Genomic DNA, 23,650 nt, shown 5'->3' with positions numbered 1-23,650 from the left:
GGAAATGTCTAAGCCCATAGGAAAAAATTTTAAGTAAAGATAACAGAAATAGGCTGAAAAGAGATCTTTTAAAGAAAATAACAAAATTTACAAATGAAGAGCTATAAAAGACATCAGAACCTTCCGGTTCAGTCTTTTTTTCTCATGTAAAATTTTATTCATAGGTTTTATATCCAGTCTTTATTAACAGATACGAAAAGTGGGATTCATGAAATTGTGATTTTTTCAAGGTAAGTAAGAACTTAGTGATCTTTCACTGTTGCATTTCAGTCTATAAATAAGATAGATGTAGTCTCGTGCTTCTGAAAGTAGCCGGTAAATGCAGACAATGTTCTTATCACCCAAGCCATAGGAACAGTCAACTTTTCTTCACCTACATTTACCTGGGGTACTTGTTTCCACTGCACCAGCCAGGTGGACCTTGGTTAGCACTGCCATATTAGCCTAGTTTCATTCAGCATTTAAAAACTGACCAGGAAAAGGCATTGCTCAAAAATTATTTTGGCACAAATGTACAGCACTTTTTTCCACCAGATAAGTCTGACCAAAAATAAGTCAAAAGCAGTTAGTGATGTGTAGTGACATTCTTCAATATCAATATCATATGAGAGGAGATTCTAGAATGGATCGAGTTGCAGTCTCTTCTTACCTTAGCATTTTGGATACACGGACAGAGGGCCCAAGCTGCACTGGCCTTCACGTCTGGGTGAGGATTTTTCAGGAGGGACCACAACAAACGAACTCCATCTAAGCGATCAATTATTCTATTGTGAAACCAAAAAATAGTAGTATAAACTGTAATTAGTACGTGAAAACGAAAATTTAAATGGCCTATCCATTCACACAATTCTAATTCATTTTTCTCCTTTCAACATTTTGCTTGGAGGTTTTTTGCAAAACTTGATCAACAGCAAGGATATAACATGCTGTTGAATTGTCAGCTCTCTGATTTCAGTTCTAAATTCATGACACAGAAAGCAAGCTTCATGATAATTACGATTTACATCAACTTAGAATCAAGCCATGTCATTTTTTAATTAGCTGTACACAGACTGTTGCCTAAATGTAAAAATACTGGTTTCTTTCATATAGTAACATCTAAATACTTTCCAAAACAAATATTTATGCCTCAAAACTGTGCAGTTACCTTTTTTATTTGGCCTATGTTTAATTGACTTACCTTACTGTATGACATATTTTAAACTCCTCCAGGCCTAATCTAGCATTCGGAATTAAAATAATTACACCACAGTGCATCCTTTGTTGGGCATGAATAACACGTAACTTGTTTTCCATGTGCCCTCTCCCCAGCAAGACTAACATTGCAGACTGTGTTATAATCACTTAAACACACTGTAATCAAAACATCTTCATGACTAGCTGAAAAATGAATTATCATCAGAGTCATCTCTATACCATCTGTCTTCTGTTTATATATCAATCAGTCCAGGGAACATAACCTTGCATTAAGGTCCACTGAGTACTTGCAGTTGAGAGGAAGGCCAAACAAAACTTAATACGCTTTACAAACATGGTTTGTTCAGAAAAATACGTTAAACTAAAGCAGATGAAAAAAGATAAAGAACATCAAAATTCCTTTGATTTTTAATCTCAAGTCGAATTAAACACACGTAGTATTTAGCCACAGATAGAATAAATACCAACTTAGAATACCATTCAAATTCTTTCTTGAAAACTGACATAAAAACATCTACCTTTCTTGATTACCTGAGATGAGTTTGCCAGAAAAAAAAAATGTATTATTCCAGAGGTTCCAAGTATGATATCAGTTTTGCATAAGTTTATAAAACAATTGGTAATGCAAATAGCTTAAAGTAAGATAGAAACTGTCTCTTTAAAAAATGACTTTTCATAAGAAAAAAGTGCATTGAGAAAGTATTTTTAACCCCAAGTTTAACTACATATCTTTCCAAACCTAAAGCTTTCTATCAGTATCATGCTGAGAGAAAACAAAGTTTTATTTCTCAATTTATGGAAACTGTAAGGAAAGATACTGAGCACTTCCCAATGATGGATTTACTTTACAAACTTAGAAAAGCTTATTGCCCTAAGTTACACCACTGAAAACGGAATCAATGCTGATCCCTGGGCCTCTATGTATTTTTTCACATGCAATTTCTCAGTCAACTAGAGTAATAATGGTCTGTCTCACCCGCTGGAAAAGGTAGCAGGAAAATTTGCATTAGTAACATTTAACTATACAATGCTGGACATAACTTGTCATTAAAGTGGAAGTCATTTGGATGGCACACATTTTCAGTTTAAAAAAATAAGGTAATTCAGTTCTGGAGTCCCCTGGCAAAACTTCACAATTAATTATAAAAATTCACCAAGAATTGTGAAACTAGATCTATTTTCCCCCGACGCTCACCCCAAACCCTAGATAATTCATCAGCTGTTTAGTTATGATGGATGAAGACAGTGACCCCATTACCAATGCCTTAAAAGACGCAGCACAGTACAGAGTAATAACCTCAGATGAGGAAAACATTGTCGAAGAGCATCTGCAGACACAGGAACTAACAAGTCAGGGTAGCAAACTGCAGAGTTTAACTTGTCCCTTCCCTCATCCTCTGTATCAAGTCATTTACTGCTGATTTTCACTTCACAATAACTCAAGTATCTGCCTCCTCTATCCCCATTCTCTCTGCCAGCACCCTAATCCTGGTCCTTACTACCTCGTATCAGGATTGCTGGAGTAGCTGCATAACTTGGTTTTGTGTCTTCAATCTCTCTCAATTCCAATCCATCCTATAAATCCCTGTGAAACTAATCTTACTAAAGGAACTTTTAGAGCTTCTGCAGTAGCTCCTTGAGAGCAGGACCCCGGAAATACTCATTCTGTCCATCACACCACCCAGCACATTCAATCAATGCCTGTTGAACAGCTCACAACTGGAAGATCACTACCAGGAGAAAAAGTCTCCCATGCCTTCTCATTGCCTGCATGGCACTAAAACCCCAGCTCCCAAACTCAGTATTAAACATTTCCAATGAGCTGCCTTATTCCTCCCAATTCTCTATATTCAGGCGTTTTCTCATAAAACTCTCTGGCCATCTCCTAAAAACTAAGTGCTAAGCATACAGAAATCACAGACACGGTCAATTCTCGTTATTCAGCTAGTTGTTCTATAAAGTTACTGCAGACAGTGAATTAGTAAATACTGAACCATTGCTCCTAGGTGGAATATAAAGTTTCATTCCTGAAAGCCTCTGGTCAGAACATTTTCATCAACTGATCAATAGACAACCTTGTTTTATGTGTGTTTCTGTTTAAGGCCATCGTATTGCATATATATTTTTGATTCATTAACGTTGAACCCATGGCCAACAGCACTATAGTTCATGCCTGAATAAGCCTTATCTAAAACACATATTTTTCTCTGTAAGGCACATCACAGCCTTCTTGCAATTAGGAATAACAGACTGTACATGATTTTGGTACTATGCTTAGGGGCCATTTTAAGCAGCAAAATCACGAGCCCAAAGCACAAAAATGTGAAAAATGTGCACTTAAATAGACTATCATTTCAGTACGCAGCTGAAACAAGAAGGCAGAGTGTAGCCTTGTTCGACCTTAGTTGGAAACACGTGCATCAGCTGACTCATAGTGTTTGCTGCTCTGCACATGTCCATGAGTGACTGTGAAAGTACTGTAAGTATTGATTTGGAGTTACAAATATTTTTAGCAAGGACACAAATTCACAATACAGAATCTACAAATAATGAGGATTTTATCTATTCTTCAGGAAACTACAGTCTAGTAAGGGAGACAAAGAGACCATTATAATCTATTACAATAAATGCTACTATCGATGCGTGTGTGGGTTCCATGTGAACACAGGGGAAGGCACTAGTTTACTCACAGGCCACAGAAATTCTCCCAACTGTAAGCCTTTGTCCATGCCACCTCTACCTTTTGCTATATTGACCCATCTTTTAAGGCCTATAATAAAACCTCACCCACAAATACTCTGGTTTCTCCTTCCTTTAAGCTTCTTTTGATTTTGCTGTCCACTTTCATAACACACTGCTTTGCCTTGTAGGCATGTGTGTATGCTTTTCTCCCCAATTATTGTATACTTTCCCTGACAGTGGAATTACATATTGCCAACTATGCTTAGGTCATGATACTGCAGCCAGTGAATATTGGTTAAATGGACCTGAAACAAAATGGTCTTCGCTTACTCCTTTCTCAATCAATGAAAAATCTCTCCAAATGCAAACACATTCAATTTTAACCTCATACTTGCAAAGTACATGTTCAAATTCTAAATCTAACCCGTAGAGTAAGTTTTCATTTGAAGTTGTCTCTAAGTTGAAAGTGCATTGTCATAGAACTTCTTTACAACTTTACAGCTTTTTGCATTTACAATAATGGGTTTAGGGGCAGTATTAATTAATACCACTATCCATTTTCAATGGGTCCATCTCCTTTTGTATAGTTAATTCGATTAGCATCTTGCTCTGAATTCATTTCCAGCAGTATGTTAGCTCTTCCCTATATTATCGATAGAATTTTACATTAATTCTTTGACATTACAGAAACAAAACTAAATTCTATGTTTTCAAAATTGGCAGCCTTATCCTAGAAATCAAACTGCATGGCTGGCAGAAAAACAGTTTTAGAAAGATAAATACATAGTCATATTCTGGCTATTAAAAAATACCAAACAAACCAAAAAAGACACAGCTGCTTGTTATGTTTCTCAGGTTATTTTGCTATATCAACATTTGCCGTGATTGTAAGAAGTCTGGCCGGCTTGCCTGCCCACTGAGGCCACGTATATGAATAAATGTGAAGAGTTTGTGCCCACATAATGGGCATGACTACAGTTGTAGAGTTTCTTTCTGGTAAGGTCAATGCATCTATTTTGAAACCATAATTTTACATGATTTGTAAAAATTTCACAATATTTGTTGAAAATTACACTGATAAATACTATTGTATGACAATGGCTCAAACTAAATGTGGTTAGCCTAAAAGAACACAATGTTCTTAAACCGCAATAAAGGATGCAACTGAAATCTATAGGTTTTGAAAGCAAGTTGGCCATTCAGTAAAAATGGAAACACAAATGAATGTCAGAATTAAATGAACATCTCTGTGAAAAGCTATGATTAGGAAAGAATTTTACTTTTTTTATAAAAATTCTCTAAATTTTTAAGTTGATGTCCCTATGTGTTATTTCAAAGAGGCTCTGGGAGACCAAATTTGGAGAAAAGATGTGAATGTAACAGCCTCTGGAAAGGGACGTTCCAGAATTCCTCGGTTTTGGTAAAGCAGGATGATAGTCAATGCCTCTATAGTTGTGTAAGCAATATGATTAGAAAAGCTCTAGAAACTTTTCATCAGAAAAATTATTCATTCTTACAGTAAATATTAAGAAAGTGCCTATCATGTGCCAGGAAATCTTTGAGATACTGGGGAATTTTCCATCATGAAAGTAAATAGAAATCCCTGCTCGCATAGAGTGAATATTCTTTTGGGAAAAGACATTAAAGAGAAATCTATATATTATATGAAATATTGAAAAGTGACTGGAGAAAAATAAAACAGAGAAAGTGGATAGAGGGTGGTGGGATGGAGGTGGAGAGCGCAAGAAGACAGCATCAATGATACAGTGACATCTGAGCAACAACCCTGCAGGGGTGAGGGAGCCAGCCACGGGGTTGCCAGGAAGGGTGTTCCAGTACCTGGGGCAGTCCCTGGCATGGAGAGCTAGTCATTATCAATAAACATTAAATGAAAGTTACTCAGTCATCATTATATTCATCAAATATTAGTGTTGGAGCCTAGAGAACATCTACTCCAACACTTTTATTATACAACGAGAAAACAGGTAAACTGGCATAACCAACTCTGTGTAGGGTGTGTTGGCTGTATAAAGAAAACTCAATGTGTCTTTCCTTTCCTCTATTAAAAAAATCCACATGATTTAGACAAGTGCATTAAAGGCAGTTGAGGGCAGGTTTGCCCAAAACAGAGAGCAATATGCACGGACACAAATGTTAATACTTATGGTTGCCACAATGACAAGACACCCGTTCCACTACCCCTTCTGGATGTCGAAGAAAAATTTTGTAAGAAGGGTCTGATGTAACTATAGACATCCACAAATATTTGTAGTAGTAACATAAACTTTCCTTAATTAGACATTTAAAATTATACATTATTGGATAAATTTACTTTTTTACTTCAATTTGAGGGTTTTATGACTGTGATTAAGTGGGTCCTCTTCAAAATAACAAAATAGACATAGGAATCAATGTAAGAGTAAGCAACGTCTGTCTAATTGTGCAGCCTGGTATTTTTGAAAGAGCATAGTCTAGACGATTATATATCCATGTATTCAAACCCCAGGACTACTACTTATAACCATGATGTTGGGCAAATATTTAATCTCCTGAAGTTTGAGCCTCTTCAACTACTAAAATTGGGATATTAATACCCATCATATAATGAGATATCCAATATAATAACAAGCAGATACTCAATATTAGTTTCATTCTAGAAGTGGATAAATACACAAATAACCTTAGCTTGATTACTATCTACACATAGTAATTAGGCTAAGTCAAGATTTTTAGAGTATATGCTAAATTTACTAATATATCCTAGAAATGCACTATAAACTATTGAACAAAAAAATTCTGATTTTATCCAGGCATACAGCCTCACTTGAGTGTATGGGCGCCACATTACCAGTACAGATAGAAAAGATAATCTAGTTGATTTAAGTTTGCATTCAATAAAGTGAATTTGCAAGGATACTCCAGGTGGTCTATGAAATAATCTGTTCTAATTTAGGTAACAAAGATTTATCACACACGATTGATTAGAACACTGCAAGAAATTCACATTTCAATCTTCAATTTAAATCCCTATCTCAACTTCACCAGGAATATCTAAATTATATAGATAGAGCCTATGGGAAGTGGATACAAGTCTCCAGGCCAGGAAGGTGAGTGGACAGATGAAAGAGGCCATGAAATGGCCAGCAAGTTTGGAGGACCACAAGGAGGACATTAGAGGTTGAACACTGGTAGTTGCTTGGGGATCAAGGATGAGTCTGCTGAGTTATAGACTGCAGGCCTAGAAAGCTCCAACAAATGAATGGAACATAAATGATTCCTATTCTGGAAGCCTAGGGCTCATTAACAAATTAGCAATATATACAATTGCAGGAGTCAGCTTATAACAAAACTACAGAAGCAGCATGCATTACTAATTTTCCCCAATATCAATAGAATACTAACAAAACAGGGAACCACTTCAATGGATCACGTAGTAAATGTGATTTGGTTTCCTGTTTATTTTCACTTTCATATTATCATGAGTGTTACTCACATCATTAAACAGTTTTCAAAAGCACCATTTTTCCCCCATGAGACAATTTTTCAAGTTATAAGCTAATAAATTCTTAGGTGGAAAACTGAAGTAATCAAAAAGTTATAAAGGAGGGAGATTTTTTTTTTTAAATCACCCAAATTTCCCAAACCCATAGTTTCTGTGATCATCTATTGAAAGAATTTTCCAGTCTCTAAGCAAACACGTGCACACACACACAACATTATGGGATTGTTCTACATGTAGTGTTTTACAATCTGCCTTTTTAATTCAATATATGTAATGGAACTTCCTCTGTGTCAATGAATGCAATGAATGTGGATTTATAGTAATAATTTTTTAATGGATAGACAGTATTGTACTGACACATCATATTTTACTGATCCTTTATTGATAGAAATTAGGTTCTTTCTAGTTTTGCACAATAATAGAATAAAAATAACATCGCAAAGGCCATCCTTGCATCCTTTTGCAAAACACTGATTATCTTCTAGGGACAAATACTGAGAAATGGAAAGTAAGAATTTTATATATTTTAAATTTTAATACATATCAACAGGCTGTTCTCCATAAAAGTTATGTCAATTTGATTCCCATAAACAGAACACGAGAATATTAGTCACCAGTATCAGCTACTATCTTAATTTTGCTATTCTATTGAGTGAAAAAAACTTTTAGTATTCTGTCTTAATTTTTTTCTGCCTTCTCATTATGGAAAATTTCAAACATACTTAAGAGGTTGTTTTTACTTTTATTTTTTTGCTGAGGGAGATTTTCCCTGAGCTAACATCTGTTGCCAATCCTCCTATCTTTATGCTTGAGGAAGATTAGCCCTGAGCTAACATCTGTGCCAGTCTTTCTTTATTTTGTATGTGGGTCACCATCACAGTGTGGCTGACAAGTGGTGTAGATCCATGCCCAGGATCTGAACCTGCAAACCTGGGGCACCAAAGCAGAGGATGCTGAACCCAACCACTATGCCACGGGGCTGGCTCCAAAAGTTGTTTTTTTTTAATAGTAAAATAAACACCAATAGACACAACCTGCAAAATTTAATATACTTACATCATCTATCAATATAAGTGTGTATTCATTTTTTTCTAAACCATTTGCAAGTAAGACATGTCATGATAATTCATGACAAAATTTTTTAATTTTCGTCTTTTAAAAATAAGCATAATCCTTGACATCATCATTCTACCATTATTACACTTGAGAAAGTTAAAAGTAATTCCCCTAATGTAATCAAATATGTAGTTCAGATTCAAATATTCTCAATTGTTCTCAAAATCTCCTTTAGAGCTTGATAACAAACAAAACCTGTATTCAAACAAGGATCATGCACTATATTTTTGTGTCTTTTTAGTTGCTTTTATCCTAGAACATTTTTATGTTTTTGACTAACTTTAAAGAGATTAGTCCTGTTGTCTTGTAGAAAGTCCTACAATTTGAGTTTGCCTGATTGCTTCCTTAAGGTGTCATTTAACTTTTCCCTCTATTCTCCGTACTTTCTGTGAACAGGAAGTTAGAACTAAAATCTGAGTTTGATTCAAATTACATATTTTGGCAAAATACAACATAGGTGATGCTCTGCAACCCATCAAGAGGCTCATAATGTCCAGCTGTCCCACTCTTTGTGATGCTAAGTTTGGTCATTTGATTACACTGATGACCAACTGCCTCTCTCTATTGTAAAGATGTATTTTTCTATTTTCATTTAATAACAATCTGTGAGGTCACACTTTGTCACTCTGAGATGGTCCTGTCCCAACAACCTTTTCCTTGCCTTAAAGTTTTAGCTTCCATTAATTATCCTTACCTAAAAGAATTATTTTATTGGGAGTTATAGTGAATTTTCTAATTCTGTCTGTCTACTCTGATTATCAGCTGGCATTCTCCTATAAAAAAGAGCTTCCTCTCATTAACTGGGGCTTAGTTATCCTCCAAAAAGGCAGGATAAATGTTTAATCCTTTCCCTTTAATTACCAATTTGTTGAGTAAGGAGTTATTGTAATGGTCATTTCTAGCAAATGACATTTTTCTCCTCTCACTTTCCCACTCTTCCTATGCATTTAAAATTTTATGTAATTAAATCTATCAATTATTTCCTTAATGTTTTTGATCTTTAGCTTATGCTTAGAATAGCCATCTACACCCCAAAATAATAAAACTGCAATATTTCTTCTGGTCTCTTTATTTATACTTAATCTTTTAATTACATGAATTTTCTATAAGAAGTAAGTAGGGATCCAACTTTGTTTTCTTCATGGACACTCTAGGATAATATCCTAAATTTTGATATGTAGTTATACAGATAGATATATTTAGTGCATCTATTGTATTCCATTTACCTGCCCATACCTACATCATTCCTTGCTTTTTTTTGCTTGTTTGTTTTTAATAGTATATGTATGAGCTCTAATGACTGAACAATAACCCACCAAATGGATACGCTTTAATTGTACAAAACAATTTGTTGTTTCTTGATTAAGAGGCATCTATATAATTCGACTATGATTATGCACTTTTCAAAAATGTCTATAATTGGATTCAGAAGAAAGAAAATTCTGCAACCAGAGACATGAAAACTATTTAAAAAAGGACTAAATGGAATGCTAGATTTGAAAACTACAGTATGAGAAATAAAGAACTTATTAGATGGGCTTAACAGCAAACCAGACATAGCAGAGAAAGGAATCTGTGAACTTAAAAGGTATTCAAACTGAAAAACAAGGATAAAATAATGAAAAAATAACTGAGCCCCATGTCTGTAGAATATTATTAAATGAAACAATATATGTGTAATTTGAGTTCTAGGAAGAGGAGAGAAAGAGAATGAGACCAAAGAGTAGTTGTGAAGACAATGACTGAAGTCTTTCCAAAATTGATGGAAGTCATTAATCCATAGGTCCAAGAAGCTCAGTCAACCCTAAACAGAATAGATACAAAGAAAACCTCACCTTAAGCATATCATAATCAAACTGCCAAAATCCAAAGATAAAGACCAGATCTTAAGAGCAGCTAAAGAAAAAAGACACATTAGGGAATTACAATAAAAATGAAAGCTGACTTCTGACAAGAAACAATGAAGGCAAAAAGACAATAGAATGGCATTTATAAAGTGCTAGAAAAAATAGCTATTAATCTAGACTTCTAAACCAAGTGAATATATCCTTCAAAAATGATGGTAAAGCCCTTTCCCCATGCCTCCTGAATAATTCAGCCATAAGGGCATTATGTCGGGTAGAACAATGTAGGCATCCAAGGTAGAAGGTAAGATTGCCTTAATGCCCCAGCATGGGGTGTTAGAGCCCAAGGAGGATGAAGAGGGAATCTCTAAGTGTAAGTGAAAATAGGTATGGAGTATCCAATCCTAAATAAAGTAATTAGAGCATCTTCTGGGGGTACAAGTCAATGTGGGAAGATGGAACCCTCTAGAATGAGAAGGATATCCCCACTGAGAATCAGCCTGTTGTGTAGTGACAGAGCCTGAAAAGGGTGAGGATGGTGTCAGCAGCCTGGCATGGGAATTCAGAGACCTAGCAGGGTGAGGAGTGTAGACATACAAGGGGGTGGTGGCCCAGCATGGGGTACCAGAGCCTGAATAAGATAAAGAGAGCATCCAGGTGCCTTGGCAGTCCAACATGGTAAATCAGAGACAAAGCAGGGTAAGGAGAACATCTGCAAAGGAGATGGGATGGAAGGGATAAAGATGGAAGACTGGTTGCATGCAGGGAGACTGGTCCAATAAGTAAGGACAGAAATCAGCTTCTCACTGCCAATGGAGGGAATTACAGATACAGAAAGAAAACTAGAAATAAAGAAATCTACAACCATAGTGAGAGATTTTAATACCGCTTTCTCAGGAATTGATAGAATAGAAAAAAATTATAATATTCTGCCAATTAATTAAATTTAAACAAAACAAATGTATTCACTGAGAAATACAAATTACCCAAAATAACCCAAGAAGACATAGAAAACTATAATATCATAACTATTAAAGACATAGAATTTGTAATTAAAACTCAAAAACCACCACCAACAAAAATCCTTTCCACAAAGAAAACTCCAAGCCCAGATGGTTTTGCTGGTGAACTCTGTCAAACATGTAAGAAAGAAATAATCCTACACAAACTTCATTAGAAAATAAAGCAGAAAGATAATCTCTCAACTTGTTTCATGAGGTCAGCATAATCCAGATACTAAAACTTTACAAAAATATTGCAAGAAAAACAACCTATAAATCAATATACCTCATGAACATAAACACAAAATACAAAATACCAGCAAATAAAATCCAATAACACGTGAAAAGGGTTAATACAACATGATCAAAGTGATTTTACCCAAGGAATGGAAGGTTGACTGTATCTTCAAAAATAAATTACTGTAATTCACCTTATTAATAGAACAAAGAAAAATTATCATCTCAATAGATGCATAAAAGGCATTTTACAAAATTCAAAACCCATTTGGGACTAAAAAAAACTCAAAGCAAACTAGGAGTAAATAGAAACTTTCCAAATCTGATAAAGGCATCTACAAAAATCCTAAAACTAATATCAGATTTAATGGTAAAAAATTGAATGCTTTCTCCCCAAGATCAGGAACAGCACACAGACGTTTGTCCTTACCTCATTGTAACAGAGGTCCTGGCCTGTGCAATTAAGCAAGAAAAAGAAAGAAAAGGCATAAAGATTGGAGCAAAAGAGTAATCTGTCATTATTTACAGATAACATAATTCTAGACATAAAAAATGCTATGGAATCTACAAAAGTTATTAGAAACAAAAAATAAAGTTAGCAAGATTATAAGCATATCCTGATGTATATTTGAATACACAAAAGTAGATTCAAAAATCAACTATATATCTATTGCTTGCAACAAATACTGGAAAACAAATTAAAAATAATTACCAATCATGATAGCATAAACAAACAGGAAAAATATCATGAAATATGTCAAGACTTCTACATTGACAACTACAAAATACTGCTGAGACAAATTAAAGAAGACCTAAATAAGTGGAGATATATAAAATATTAGCGGGTTAGCAGTCTCAATAATGTTAAGATTTTCCTTTTCCTTAAATTGATCTATAGATTCCTAACAACATTTATTAAAATCCCATAAATCTTTACAAAGATTTAGATAAGATAAGTTGAAAATTTATATAGAAATGCAAAACTCCTAAAATAGCTCCAAGCACCGCAAAAAGTTGGAGGAGTCACACTACTTATTACAAAGCTATACTAATCAAAATATTGTGGTATTGGCATGAGGATAGAAAAATAGATGAATGGACAAAAAGGTTCAGAAATCGACCCATTTACATACATCAGTTGAATTCCAACCAAAGCACCAAGCTAATCAAATGAGAAATAAAGTTTTCAATAAATGATGCTGGAACAATAGAATATCATATGAAAAAATTAACTTTGATCCCCTTTTCGCTCCATACCTAAAAACTAGTTTGAGGTATACCATAGTCAGGACAGTAAACCCACTAAGCATAAAAGAAAAATTGATGAACTGAACTTCATCAAATTAAAAGTTTCTGCACAAAAGACAGCCTTAATACTGACTGGGAAAAAACTATTCCGCAGCACATAAATTTAACAATGGGTTTGTATCTAGAACATGTAAAGAACAACTTCAAATTACCAAAAAAGACAATCAGTCCAATTAAAAATGGACAAAAGACTTGGATAGGCCAGAAAACAATATATACATGTGGGCAATAAGCACATGGAAAGCTACTTAACATTATTAGTTACCAGGGAAATGCAAATGAAATCTACAATGACATACCATTTTATCCTACAAGAAGGACTAAATTTTTTAAAAAAGAACAGCACTAAATGTTGGCACTGATGGGAGTTGTACGCTCACTTTTGTGTACTATTTGGAAATTTCTAATAAAGTTAAACTTCTACTTTATGACTCAGAAATTCCACTCCCAGAACGGGCAAAACTAATCTATAGTGATGGAAATCAGAAAGTGGTTGCTTGGGGTGGGAGAGAGGATTGACTGGAAAATAGCATGAGTAAACTTTCTTGCATGAAGGAAATGTTTTATATATTCTCTTGGCTGGTGGTTATATGAGTGTATACAATTGTTAAAATGCATCAAACTGAACAATTGTTAAAATAACCTATAATTTTGAACAAAAAATGTCAGACGAAAACACATACTACATGCTTCCATTTGTCTCTAAATAGAAACAAAACTAAGCTATATTTCATAAAGAGGTATTCTCAAGTATAAAATTATGAAAACAAAACAAGATATGAATGACCATAAAAGGCAAGAGAGGGACAGTCTCCAGAGTGAAGAGAGATGACATGGGATGGGCTACCATAAGGAGGGGCAGGCAGGGAGCTTTTAGAGTAATGACAATATTCTACTTCTTGGCTTGGGTGGCAATTACATGAGTCTTCTCTTTTCAATAATTTACTAATGTGTACATTTACATTATGCACATTCCTTTGTCTATACTATATTTCTCAAATTAAAAGTTTTAAAAGTAAACTTTAATTTCATCCTAAACATACACATTCACTCTCTTTTTCACAGGAAATAGTACTGAACAGCACATTTATTCCGCTATTGAACTAAGCGCATATCACAACTGGCTGGATGAGATATATAATTTGGATAAATAAAATCCCCACAGTCCTCAAATTGCAAGTCCCTAGAGCTTGTTTTAAAATGGGAAAACTAAGACTCAGAAGATTAAGTGATTCACTTAATTACTTTGCATTTTGCATTCTGGTATCTCAGTTAAATCCATATGCTTTAAAAACGTATGCAGATGAAAGATAACAAAAAAGAAAATGTGAAAAGAAGGGAAAATATTCTTATTGATACAAATATGTAAAACATACATTCTATTTTATGTCTTGCATAAACTCTAAAAGGTCACAAAGACTGGTTCTGTGGTTAAAGAAATACTAGGCAGCCACAGAGAGATTAAATCTCTTCTGTATACAAACAAGCATGGCTTTACTTTTTTCCCCTTTTTTAAAAGAACAAATAAACCCAATGTAAAAATAAAAAAAAACTATGTAAATATAACATAATTATGTTTAAACCACAGAAGACAGGAAATTTAGAGTTACAGATTCCATGGTAAGTTTTAATTCCATCCTTGTGTATATGTTTTATAAAAGAGTCTTTCATTACATGATCACATAACACTAGACGATACAACAATCAGTTCAGCAAATGTTTATCTTACAATGTGTGGAAGGAAAATATTTTATAGGGTAAATTGTATGAAATTAGTAAGCTGTTATGCAAAATTTCTTAGAAACCCGAGCATTTACTGAATATTAATAAAAATATTTTTTCTTAGTTATCTTCTAAAGAATATGAAATTTAACTGTTTTATAGTCAAGCACTTCTATTTGAAAGCTGACCTTTAGATTTTAAGATTATTTTGAAGTAATGAAACACTTAGGACATTAGTATTTTACCATGTTTTGAATTACGTATGCCAGGTATTTTATATAAAAGAACAGTAGAGACTGAAGTAAATTACGAAGATCCACAAGTTCAGAATAAATCCATAAAACAGCCCTTATTATCACTATTGAACTTTGCTAGGGTTCCTGACAACTTTTTCATGTATCTGAAAATTAATAAATGAGAAACAAATTTTCATATAGCTGAAAACTGACTTTTTTCAAAAGGAAGAAGAAAACATTTATCCTGCCTTTCCTCTATTAACTATATTTCAGCTTAACCAAATAGTTAGCAATCAACTCTGAGATAAACCTAGTAAAAGTATTAGATTACATTTATGTACCACATAATGATGTTTCAGTCAATGACAGACCACACACATGACAGTGGTCCCAGAAGATTAGCACCAGATAGCCTAGGTGTGTAATAGGCTGTACCATCTAGGTTTGTGTAAGTGCACTCTGTGATGTTCATGCAAGGACGAAATCGCCTAAAGATGCAATTCTCAGAACATAACCTCATTGTGAAGCAACACATGCCTATGTAAAGATGAAGAAAAAACTCCTAAGGCCTCCAAAAAAAGGTTCAAATAACTCACAAAGACAAAAGAATCAGACTAGCATCAGACTTCTCAGAAAAAAAATATGAAGCAAGGCAGCAATGGAGCAGCATGTATTTTAATTCAATGAAAGAAAGTGGGAACCAAGGATTTTATATCTAGCAAGGTTGTCCTCTGATGATTTACAGGAAAATAGCTTCACTGGATATCCATATGTGCTTCTGCACAGCAAAAGAAAAAAAATCAACAAAATGAAAAGACAATCTACAGAAGGGGAGAAAATATTCGCAAGCCATATATCTGATGAGGAGTTAATGTTCAAAATGTATAAGAAATTCATACAACTCAATAGCAAAAAACCAAATAACTTGATTAAAAAATGGGCAAAGGAACTGAATAGACATTTCTCCAAAAAAGACACATAGATGGCCAACAGGTGTATGAAAAAGAGCTCAACAGCACTAATCATCAGGGAAATGCAAATCAAAACCACAGTGAGATATGGCCTAACTCCTTATTAGAATGGCTATTATCAAAAAAAAAAAAAAAAAAAGTTGGTGAGGTACAATTATTGTGGAAAACAGTATGGAAGCTCCTTAAAAAATTAAAAATAGAACCATCATATGATCCAGCAATTCAACATATGAGTATATATCCAAAGGAAATGAATTCAGTATTTTGAAGAGATATTTGTACTGCCATGTTTATTGTAGCATTACTCACAATAGCCAAGATATGGAAACAACCTAAGTGTCCATTGACAGATGAATGGATAAAGAAATTGTGGTACATATATACATACACAATGGAATATTATTCAACATGAAAATAGAAAGAAATCCTGCCATTTGTGACGTGGATGAACTTGGGAGACATTACGATAAGTGAAATAAGCCAGACCCAGGAAGACAAATATTGCATTATATCACTTACATGTGGAATCTAAAAAAGTTTAACTTAGAGAAACAGAGAGTAGAATGGTGGTTGCCAGGAGCTGAGGGGTGGAGGAAACGGGGGATGTTTGTTAAAGGATACAAAGTTTCAGATATAAGATGAACAAGTTCTAGAGACCTAGTGTCCAGCATGGTAACTATATTAATAATAGTGTATCGTATACTTGAAATTTGCTACCAGAGTAAATTTTAAGTGTTCTCACCACACACTAAAAAAAAAATAGTAACTGTATGAGGTAATAGACATGTTAAACATGTTAATTAGGTTGATTGTGGTAATCATTACACAAGGTATGCTATGTCAAACACCATGTTTTACACCTTAAATATACACAATTTTTAAATTTGTCAACCATATCTATAAAGTGGGGAAAAAAAGAAAAATATTTTAAATATACATGAACTTAGGGAATTCTGCACCCATGAGCACTTTTTGAAGATTCTGTTAGAAGATGAGTTCCAAACAATTAATACGACTATAAGACTTCAGCAAAAAACTGATGATGAGCATTTATATATATATATATATATGTATGTATACACATATATATAAAATTGTTGATCTAAGATTAAAACAAGAGCAGAGACCAGGGAAAAATAAAAATGTTCAAATGTTATATATTATGGCAAAGTAGAAATAGAAATAATGCACTTGAAAATGAGAGGAAAAGGAAGAAAGAGAAAAATAGAATATATCCATTGATTATTGTATAGAGAATAGGTGGAAGTTAAAAGATACCAGTAAAAACTGAGAAACTAAATAGGAAATACCTACATAACAAAAATGAGAAAGAGGGTATTAGAAAAATTCATAAGTAGAAAGATAACAACCAGAACAAAACAAAAATGCAAACTTTTCTAAATGCAACAAAAAAAGAGCAAAGACTACAAATCTTACAGAGAAAAAACCAGCAAATATAACAAGATATGAATAATTATCAGATATCATGACATTGTTGAGACCAAACATATCAGTCATATCAATAAGTGTGAACTGGTTTAACTCATTTATTAAAAGAAAAAGTATTTTTAATTTGGCTTATAAAGCAAGACCCACTTATATACTGTAAAAAGGGCACATCTAAAAGAAAGTGATTCAAGACAGACTGAAAATAAAGGGTAGACCAAGATATTCCAGGAAAATAGAAAAAAGAAGAAAGCAAGGGGAAAAGTTCTGATATTAGACAAAGTAGAAATAAAGCCAAAAGTCATTAAACATGACAAAGAACAGCGCTTGGAATATTAAAAGTCACAATTCACAATGATTAGAAACATTTATGCACCAAATAATATAGACCTCCTTTTAAGAAGTAAAAACTACATGAGATTTAAGAAGATATAGATAGAAGCACACTAATAATAAAAAAATTTTAATACATTGCTTTCAGTATGACAGATCAAATGCACAGAAAATAAGTAGAGATAGAAGACCTAAGTAACACAAGCAAGTGGATCTTAAGAATAGACATCACACTCTACACTCTGTTGACAGGGAATACATCTTCATCCCAAGCACCCATAGATGCTTTCTAAAAATTCATCTTGTATTAGCTCATAAAGAAAACATCAGTAAGTTCCACAAAAAGTAGAAATAAAACAATCAACACACTGACCAAAACAGTATGAAGAGAAACATCTAACAACAACAAAAAGATTCTTTCTTGTGGAATTACAAAAAAAAAAATTCTATTAAATAATTCCTGGGCTTAAGGGAAAATACAAACTGAAATTAAAGAATTTCTAAAAAATAATGATAATGAAATCAATACATATCAGAATCTATGAGGGACATTTAAAGCAGTGTCAAAGGAAAACTCATAGCACAAACTACTCATTATTTTTAAAGAAAAGATTAAAAATAAATGAAATAACTTCCCAGCTCAAATAATTAGAAAAATAGTTACAAAATAAACCAAAAGAAAGCAATAAGGAATTAATAAGATTAAAAAAGATTATGAGGTAGAGAATAGAACAGTACATCTAATTAATAAAATTTTCTTTCAGAAAAAAGTCAAAATAGAGCAACTATACTAGGTAACTTGATCAGGAAAACAAAGGAGAAAGCTCACCTATACAAAAATAAAACTAACAAGTGGAAAATAACCATTGAAAAAGACAAAATTTAAAAATCATGGGACATTACTTTGCAGATCATTATTCAAATAAACTTGATAACCTAAATGAAATTCATTACTGTATAAGGAAATGCAGCTTGCCAAAATTAGAGTCCCTATTAGCGTAGAAAGCATAAATAGATCAGTTTCCATAGAACTAGGGAAAGATAATAACAATAAACACGCAAACACGGACACAGTAGCCTCATGTGATTGCACAGTAGATTTCTATCAACCTTGAAAGCCTAGGTACTCCCTTTACTCAATAAATTATTGCAGAGTATTGAAATAAAAGAAAACTTCAATACTTACATTTGGTAAAGATGGTAAAAAGAAAAAGAAACAAACTACACATCAATATCACTCATGAATATCATTACACAATTACTAAATAAGATATTAACAGAATCCCACACCACATTAAGAAAACAGCACATTATGACCAAGTGAAACTTATTCCTAGCATGCAAGGTTGGTTCAATGTTTGGAAACACATTAATATTCACCATGTTAATAGACATAAGGGAAAAATCATAATGTAACCTACAGAGCATAATCTCCCTAAACGCTTAAAAAGCCTTTGACAAAATTCAATACCTACATCTGATTACAAAAAAAACTCTAAAAATAGAAATTGAGAGTTTTTTTAACATGATAAAATATATATACTTTAGCCCTCAAGACATAATTTTACTTAATAGAGAAACACTTGAGGCATTTCCATTAAAATCAGGAACAAGGCAAAGATGCCACTGTCTCCACTACTAATCAACATGGTACTAGGGAGTTAGCAAATGACACTGGACAAATCAACTTAGAGAATAAGAATTCGTAAAGAAGAAGTAAAATACTCTTTGGAATACTGTAGAGGAGAGTTCAGAAAATTTTTCTGTAAAGGGCTAGATAGGAAGTATTTAGTCTTTGTGGGGCATTTGGTCTCAGTTGCAACTACTCAGCTCTGCCATTGTAGGATAAAAGTAGCCAGAGACAATACATAAATGAATGAGTATGACTAGGTTGCAATAAAACTTTATTTACAAAAAAAACAGGTTCTGGCTCATGAGACTTAGTGTGTCCACAACTGTGCTAGAGAACTAACAATAAAATGAACTCATTAAGAGAATTCTGCAAGATTCTGTAGATTAACATACAAAATTCTACAGTGTTCATAGAGACAATCAATTGAAGGATATAATGGCAGAAAAAAAATATTTGTGCCATCATTAAGGAAGATTAAATACTTAGGAACGAACTGAACAAAACTGTGCAAAATCCACATGAATAAAATTTTAAAACACTCTTAAAAGTAAAAAAACTAGACTTGAACAAACGAAACTTCTGTAATTTCACTATGGTTATGTAAGATGTTAAGATTAAGGGAAGCTGGGTGAAGGGTATATGGAAGCTCTCTGTACTCTGCAATCTTTCTATTTTTGTAGCTTTTCCGTAAGTCTAACACTGTTTCACAATCAAAGGTAAAAAGAAATTAAAAAAAAGAAAGTAAAGATCTGGAGGTGTAGAAAAGAAATCACAGATACTTCTTTTTAGCTTCAGTATTTTTGAGTTGTTTGAAATTTTATAGCATTTTATGAGAAAATTACATTCCTCAACACATAAGTGTTAACCGTTTTTAGCAATGTTGGTGTGATTTTATATACTTGAAGGCCAAATTACCTCCAGATGAATTCTGTACATGTCAAATAGACATTAAAAGTCAACAAGAAAAGAAAATTCAGTGTGCATAAATCTACTTTTTCATGAACTGAATATGTTAGGGTACCTGTTGTTCCATTTTAGATACTAACGAAGGGCATAATTAATATGAAAGAATTTATATTAAGTTTTTAAAAGCATTAGTCTGAAGCAGACTGAAAAAAGTCAATAGAGTTTTATGAAATCAATGGTTTCTTAGAAATCATTTTTGATTGAGTGGCCAAACTGTTGTTATTAAGATGTTTCTTATTCTTGCTGAAAAATATATAAGGGAAGAGAATTGCTTATGCATTCTATTGCACAAAGTTAAGAAAACTGTGCTATGAGTATATATTTATCCTGATATGCAGCCTAAGTTTTAGCCATAGCCACAGACAAATCATTTAAACATAAAACTGCTAATCATTAAAACAAGTTCCTAACCTACGAATTATGTATGACTTAGACAGGGGAAAGGCATTTGTTTGTCATTTCCTTACCATTTAACTTAAAGCTCAAAGACACAATAAATTCTCCAAATCTAGCAGTAATAGCCATGTCTGAAATATGATGCCAAGAGTAACGGTGTTTGGATCCTTACCAAACTCAAAACACTGTTTTCTGAAACTGCCTTAGTGCCTTTATAAAAACATTTGTGGGAATACCATAACTACAAGTACAAAAGGATTCATCAACCTCCTCATTGCACAAGAAATAACGATTTAGTCTTTTTCTTACGAGGCCTTGTCATAAAATTTGACACTTTTGACCACTTTCTCTCCTTAAATACTATCTTTCCTTTGTTTTTTAAATAACTCACTCTTCTAGTTTCCCTCACAACTCTGACTGATCCGTCTCAGTTTCTTTATAGATACCTCTCCTTTGGTCCATTCATTCTTCAAAGATTGGGTTCAACAGGATTCTGTTTTTGTCCTTCTCTTTTCACTTCCCTTTCTCTTCCTCACAAGCTCTCATATATATCCATGACTTCAGTTAACAATTATTTATAAAACTATATGCCTAACCCACATTCTAATGTAAGCTTTAGACATGAATATCCAACTGACTAGTTGCCATTACCACATAGATGTGCCATAAGAATCTCAGTGTCTACCCAAACATAACTGAATTCATCATTCACTCATTTAGCAATAAATGTTTGTTGAGTGCCTACCCTGAGCCTGGGACTGGATCAGGCACTGAATATATAACGACGAACAAAGTGACTTTGTTTCTCCCCTTGTGAAGTTCAGTCTTCCTTCACCAGTCCCCCAGCTACATTCCCTCTATCAGTAAGTGGTACCATTATCCACTACTTACCCAAGTCAGAAACCTGAGTATCGTTCATGACTCCTCCCTCTTCTTTACAACTCCTGTTCAATCACTCACCTGATTTTATCCATTCTCTCCCTTTATATCTCTTTAATCTGTCAATTTCATTATTACATTATATTCCACAGGCTTAGTTTTAATCACCTTCACCCCTGGCCTGCAGTGATCCCCTAACAAGTTTCTCTCTCTCAAGTTATGCTCGAAATCCTTCAATAATCTTCAATCAACTTTAAAACAAAATCCAAATTTATTAGCATGATGCACAAAGGCCTGAATTATAATTGCCTATTTACATGTCTATGCCACACCCTCAAAGCTCCTTGACTGCAGGTAAGAGTTTAAAGTGAGTCATTCACCATTTAGGGTCCCCTTGTTCTCAATTCATAGCAAGTTAAATAACATGATTAACTTAATACCAGAGAAACACAGACTTCAGGGACTCATCTGTAGATGAGTACAGATACTATGCAGTTTGACTTGAATTTTCTTTTCATCTATATCATCTTAAATTGCTATTAATTGAAGCTACAGCTACATGAACAAAACTAGCCAACATTTAGCACTTATTATATGTTAATATATATTAATATAGAGATTTTAATAGATATTATATATTATACTTACCTAGCACGATATGTAAAGTGTTAAGCACTTTACATATATTAATTCACTCCATCGTTACAACAATCCAATGAGATAGGTATCATTACTATCCCCATTCTATGTATTTGGTAACCAAGGCACCAAGTAGTTTAAAAATTTGCTGAAGGAAACATAGTTTGGTAGGCGCTGAGACTGACATTCCAGGCAATGGTTCCGGAATCTATATGCTTTCTTTTTTTGAGGAAGATCAGCCTTGAGCTAACATCTGCTGCCAATCCTCCTCTTTTTGCTCAGGGAGGAAGACTGGCCCTGAGCTAACATCCATGCCCATCTTCCTCGACTTTATATGTGGGATGCCTGCCACAGCATGGCTTGCCAAGCAGTGCCATGTCGGCACCTGGGATCCGAACCAGCGAACCCTGGGCTGCCCAAAGCAGAACATGCAAACTTAACTGCTGCACCACTGGGCCGGCCCTCAGAATGTATACTCTTAATCATTATACACTATTCAGAATAAAATGAGATTGTACAAGGTATTAAACAAGAACTTTGATTTTGTAAAGATGACACATTTATCAAACAGACTGTAGAGAAAAATACAAAGAAGAAAGCAAAAAATGATCCCAAATCCTACCATCCAGGAATAATAATCGTTAACAGCTAATGTAAATTATTTTGGATATCTCTTTATGTCCATAGCTAGATAAAAGGAGGTATGGATAGGTGAGAGAGATAGACAGACAGATGATAGATAGACAGACAGATAGATAAAGTTTTTGAATAGTACCTATTTATTTATGTGCAAGATGATAAAATTTGCACACCTCTCATCTACTCTGCATTGACTTTGTTTTTATTTTTTCAGCAGTATTATTACATTATCATTATCAATATCTATAAAACATAGATGATTCCTCTAAAGATAATTCTTCCATTGTTTTGTCTTAGTGCAATATTTAAGTGAATTCAATGGTCTCCACTGGTACCTTTTAGCCACAGTTTTGCTGTTTTGAAATACTTTGAGTAATTTCCTGATTGACAAGATTTTGGTAACCAAGCAGTTTTGTCAAGAAGAGCTAGTCAGTACTATATTCACTAATTTCTTGTACGATTGAGAATGTGCTATTGCCTTCATATTTGAAGAACAACTTGTTTGGATGTGAAATTCTTGGGCAATATTCTCTCTCTGAGAATGTTAGTCTGAGGAATTTAACCCCTCAATCAATGTTTTTTGATATTAAAAGAAGCTGTGGGGCAGTTTGCAGACAATCTGTCCTGATGATTTGCTTCTCTTGCCTACTTATTTTTTCTTTTATTTTTGAAATGCAAGTAATTTTACCAGGATGTGTTACTGCTGGCCATTCTGAATATTACTAGAATCTTCTCAGGTGTTTTGACCTACAGACCCACAAAAAAGTTTTCTTCTGTTATATCTCTACGTAAGACGATATTCCATTGGTTCAAACCTCTTCTTAAGGAACACCAATTACATTTATGTTGGATCTCCTTGGGTTCAACATTTATCACTTTATTATAATTTTAATATATTTTTTC

General features: G+C 33.7%; 1 protein-coding gene across 2 annotated transcripts in view; it reads right to left on the bottom strand.

Annotated features, from left to right (window-relative positions):
- ODAD2 (outer dynein arm docking complex subunit 2) overlaps positions 1-23,650 on the bottom strand; it is a 187,137-nt gene that overhangs the window by 81,220 nt on the left and 82,267 nt on the right. For both annotated transcript variants that reach the window (XM_014859085.3, XM_044762470.2), the window contains exon 17: positions 650-764. In XM_014859085.3, coding sequence (XP_014714571.3) covers positions 650-764 — 115 coding nt within the window. The remainder of the gene's footprint in view (positions 1-649; positions 765-23,650) is intronic.

The sequence above is a fragment of the Equus asinus genome, chromosome 29, assembly GCF_041296235.1.
Source record: "Equus asinus isolate D_3611 breed Donkey chromosome 29, EquAss-T2T_v2, whole genome shotgun sequence".
In the NCBI taxonomy this organism is placed as follows: domain Eukaryota; kingdom Metazoa; phylum Chordata; class Mammalia; order Perissodactyla; family Equidae; genus Equus; species Equus asinus.
Note: the sequence above shows the minus strand (reverse complement) of the source record. Positions and strands in the feature narration are given on the sequence as shown.